Raw genomic sequence first — 4,701 nt, 5'->3', positions numbered from 1 at the left:
TTCATTGAGTATGAAAACGACAACATTAGACTCCATTAAAATAAACAATGACACAACAATAAACAGAGGACAAAACATGAATCGCATAACACAATTGTATCACACATTCCCATAGGTCTTTGCTTTAAAAAGTTTAAAATGTTTTTGTCTTATATTTATTATAATGTCACCTGACATGTTTTTGGTTTGGCATTGGTGTTTGACCCATGCAGTACAGTGATACAGACATGAAGAAACTGCACATAACAAAAGATCAAAAGTACATACTGTAACCTAATAAGAGCAACAGGACAAAAGCATGTCAGACCATTTAAGTGAGATAAAAACATAATCACATTGAAAATATCATTAAATATAATCAGCAGAGCAAACAGGGCAAGGATGACATGATGGTTGACTTTTCCTTGCTGTTGTTATTAATGGTGATCTTGTATTGTCCATGTTGGCATGCACGACTGCACACAAGATCATAGATTCTTTGTACTGTTTATCAGACACTTCAAATAAGCTGATGACAGATGTCGAGTCCTTCAGACGGATTGGAGCACTGGTTTTACCCTCCTCATATTTTCCATTATCTACTTTCCACATAATATAAACATCACCAAGTTGAGGGCTGCTGACCTCACATAACAGAGAGACATGTGAACTCTTTGTGTTTTTACTGTGTTGTTCATAAAGGACAACACTGGGTTTCTTTGAATCTGAATTTGAAAGGGAAGGTAATGAATCATTAAATAATTCAAGTACAGATGACATAGCCAATCACAAGATTCAAATCATTCAATTGGTGACTTACCTCCTTTATTAAAACTGATCTCCTGCTTTATGTTTTTATCACTGATAGTACAGGTGACCATTTTACCAGCAAACCATTTATCTCTATTAACAGTGACATTGTGGATTTTTTGAAACTGTGAATTGTCTTGTGCTTGTATTACAGCTTTACTTAAGGTTAAAGCCTTATTTTCCACTTCACATGACATTGAGGCATCTTCCACTGCTTTGTGTTCATTTCCAGAAACAACAGCCTGCAAGATCACATCACCGAAGAGGAATATGTTTCTCTGTATTGGTGACTTCAGGGTCAGCTCTAGCGTAGCTACAGAGGAGTGTGAGAAAATGTTTTAATGTCAGAATGGTGTCATTTATGGACATACACTGGGATTAGGTTGGCAACATTTGGGAAAGATAGCAAGTGAGCTGTCATACAATTATTTACCTTTAAAGTTTTTTGTCACATGTTTCACTTGGCCCATGTGCGTGACCTCACAGGTGTATTCAGTATGTTTGTTCCATGATTCACTGCTTACTGTATAAAGAGTCCGTGCTGTATAAAGACCTTTTTCATTCTGAGTGTAATCCAGTTTTGTTCGTTGCTGCATATTGATATTATTTTCCAGCCATTGTACAGTGATGGCTTTGGGGTTGAAGTCCTCAATAACACACATAACAGATGTACTTTTCTGAGTTATTACAGGGACCAGGCTCAGGGTTGGTGCTTGGGCTATAACTAAAACAATATTTTGAGACACTGAAACAACTATGTTGAAGACAACTGCTTTATCTATTCATTGTTTGTTAATTCTTTTTTATAAAAGTGCTAATGTCTGTAATTACCTTTTCTGAATGTTTTTTTAACTCTTTCTGAAGGGTGCACTGTTTCACATGTTATACTGGTTTCATTTAATTTATCCTTTTTAACAGTGATGTGACTGATTTTCAGTGCCTTTCCATTCATTTCTACAGCAGGATGTTGGACAAAGTCAGTCAGGGCGTTTCCGCTTTGATCGGTCCATTTGAAACTGAGTGCTGTGGCAGGGGAATATTCAGAGGCCAAACAGCCAAGTGTTTGGGTAGCTGAAGTAGTACACTCAGACATCATAAACACTACAGGTTTTTTAGGTTCAGTACCTAAAAAGACACAAACCACAGTTTATTACACATTACTGAATCCAACCAGTCAAATCCTTGAAAATGTAAAGTTACATTCTAATAAAAATGGCTGGGTTGTTTTAATCTTTGGCTGAGTAAAATTTAACATAGTTAATACAAATTGCATGCTCATTCATGTTAGCTAATTGTGCATTGACTAATGATAAAATATACATTTTACTGTCATCATTTGTTCACCCTCATGTTGTTGCAAACCGGTATACATCTCTTTGTTCTGCTCAATAACACAAATGAAGATATTTCAAGCAAGTCTGTAAACAAACCGTTTTAAAAGCACCATTGACTTACTAATGTTTTTTTTCCCCGTTGTGTTCAGCAGAACAAAGACATTTATTCTATTAATTAAATTGGTGATTTACCACCTTTATAAAATGGTTCTCCTGCTTAAGAACATTATAAGAACTTTAACTAAGATTAAATGCTGTAGAAGTATTGCTGATCGTTGGTTCACATTAACACATGTAGTTAACTAACGTTGATAAATAGAACTGAACTTGCAAGATATGTTTTTGTAAATGTTGTTTGTTTGTTTGTTTTTAATATTGAAATTTACATGCTGACTAAAATATTTTCTGTACCCTATACAGCGAGAGTATATAGTTTCAAACATATTTAAATATATTTCAAAATATACAAAAATATTTAAAAGTAGCCTATATCTCAAAAATATATTTATGTAAATATATTTTCTACCAATATATTCTTTGGCCACTTTTGTATATAAAATGTTTAAAGCATTTAAAAATGCATTTTGCTCTTCATGTATTTCAGTCCAATAAAATACATTTCAAGAAAAGCGTTATTTGTTGTCTGTCCTGCAAAACTCATATGTTTTAACAGAATGTGTTATAAAAAACATCATCAAGCAAGAAAAAACATTAAAGAAAAAACAAAACAAAATTGCAACATTATATATAAATCATTGCGTAATATGTAACATTATCCACTTGTTTTTATTGGCCTAAATGTATGGCTATTATAATATATAGAAATGTATTTGATTGTCCCTAAAACACAAATATTTTAAAATATATATTAATATATGAAGGTTAAAACTAAATATATTTTTCAAATAAATATGTACTCTATTAAGCTTTACTTTCTAAAAAATGTATTTAGATTTAAAACATGTTTTTGGCCCGAGAAAATGGCTGTTTTGTCATATGGAAAAATGTTTAAGGATCAAATAATTTTTTCAATTTGTATTGACTTCATCATCTACATTATAGCATTAACACACTTTGCTGTTGGAATAATAAACTAAATGTATGCGAAAAGCCTTTACCTTTTACCGTTGAAGAGTTTTTATTCTTGAAATATCGCATAGTAGTATGAACGATTAGCTAGCATTTGTAGTACTAAAGCTATTATTATAATTATTTCATATAAAATTATATTATTTTAAGCAACTTGTGTATATTAGTATTTGATTTTTTTTATGCTGCATTTTTTTAATGCTGCATTATTTTATAATGGTTGAATAGGGACAAACTCAACCCATTTGGCTGTAATTTAACCTATATGCTGGGTTGTTTCAATCCAAAATGATGGGTTGTTTTATCCCAGATTTTTTTTTTTTTTTTGGGGGGGGGGTGGTATTGACCCCATTTGCTGTTTGTAATTTTTTTTTATGCTTTAGCCTATTAGATTAAGTTAAGCAATTTGCTTTCATAAGTTTCTGTAAATAATAAAAACAAGTCAAATTTACTTTTAAAATAGTATGTCAAAATGACTTGCACAATCAGTTGCTTTATCTTAAACATTTAGGCGAGATTTGTTTTTACATCGAGTCTCTCCGTGTCAAAACAGCACTATACAGATACAAACATAATTAAATTTAGGCTAACTGATCAGGTTTTAGTAAACAATATTTACATTCTTTTCAAATATTCAGATACTTATAAATATTGCCACAATGCTATAAAAGAATGTCTCGAATAAGAAACAGAAAGAAAGTGAATGTTTCGTTCTGACATTAAAATATTTAATTTCTACAAAAACAAACTTAAGCTTTTTAATCTAAATGTTTAAGTACTGTAATACCAAATAGAGGTCGAAGAAGTAAATTACTTACTTGTGACTGTCACTTGTGTGCCTTTACCCCATATGTCAAAACCATCACAATGATACGTCAGACGTTGCAAGGTGTGCAAAAACCTTCAGTCTCAAGTCTACTAATGTTTAAAACCATTTGTGTGTAATTGAAATGTTCTTATTACATTTCCATTATTATCAACGTCTTAATTGTTATTAACAAATGTAACAAATGTTACTGTTCTGTACCAGAAGTACATTTGGTCAGTTTTTTAACTAAACAAGTGAAATATGTTTAAATATTTCAAAATCAATGCATGATTTATTTTAAATAAATAAATAATGACACACAGTAATTATGGATCATTGAAGTTCAAGAAACACTGAGGTACCTGTGTAACATTAGCCTACATTTTTATTGTTGAGGTTTATGAAGGGAAATATTTCACACACAGTTGTACATACAATCTTAAATACTAGTTGTAGTTGTTAGCACATGCAATGATCTCGACTAACAAATACCACAAATATCGTCTCAGTTACGTATGTAACCCTGATTCCCTGAAGGAAGGGAACGGAGCTTTCATATGGAAGCGGAATAACACAACAGAGCTTTACAGAGCTCACACGCTTATATGCATTTATATTAATTATCTCTCGACTCCAAATGCCTATGCTTTATTTTCCTTTTTTGTGTTAAGGGGGTCGCAC

General features: G+C 31.8%; 1 protein-coding gene across 1 annotated transcript; it reads right to left on the bottom strand.

The window, feature by feature from the left end:
- Positions 1-244: 244 nt before the first annotated feature.
- LOC129435048 (Ig heavy chain C region, secreted form) lies at positions 245-1,928 on the bottom strand. Its single transcript, XM_073856642.1, has 4 exons — positions 1,621-1,928; positions 1,223-1,513; positions 800-1,102; positions 245-704 (listed from the first exon to the last, which is right to left on the bottom strand). Exons 1-4 carry the CDS (start codon positions 1,883-1,885, stop codon positions 349-351), a joined length of 1,215 nt encoding a protein of 404 aa, XP_073712743.1. The 5' UTR covers positions 1,886-1,928; the 3' UTR covers positions 245-348.
- Between the last annotated feature and the right edge of the window lie 2,773 nt (positions 1,929-4,701).

The sequence above is a fragment of the Misgurnus anguillicaudatus genome, chromosome 19, assembly GCF_027580225.2.
Source record: "Misgurnus anguillicaudatus chromosome 19, ASM2758022v2, whole genome shotgun sequence".
NCBI lineage: Eukaryota > Metazoa > Chordata > Actinopteri > Cypriniformes > Cobitidae > Misgurnus > Misgurnus anguillicaudatus.
Note: the sequence above shows the minus strand (reverse complement) of the source record. Positions and strands in the feature narration are given on the sequence as shown.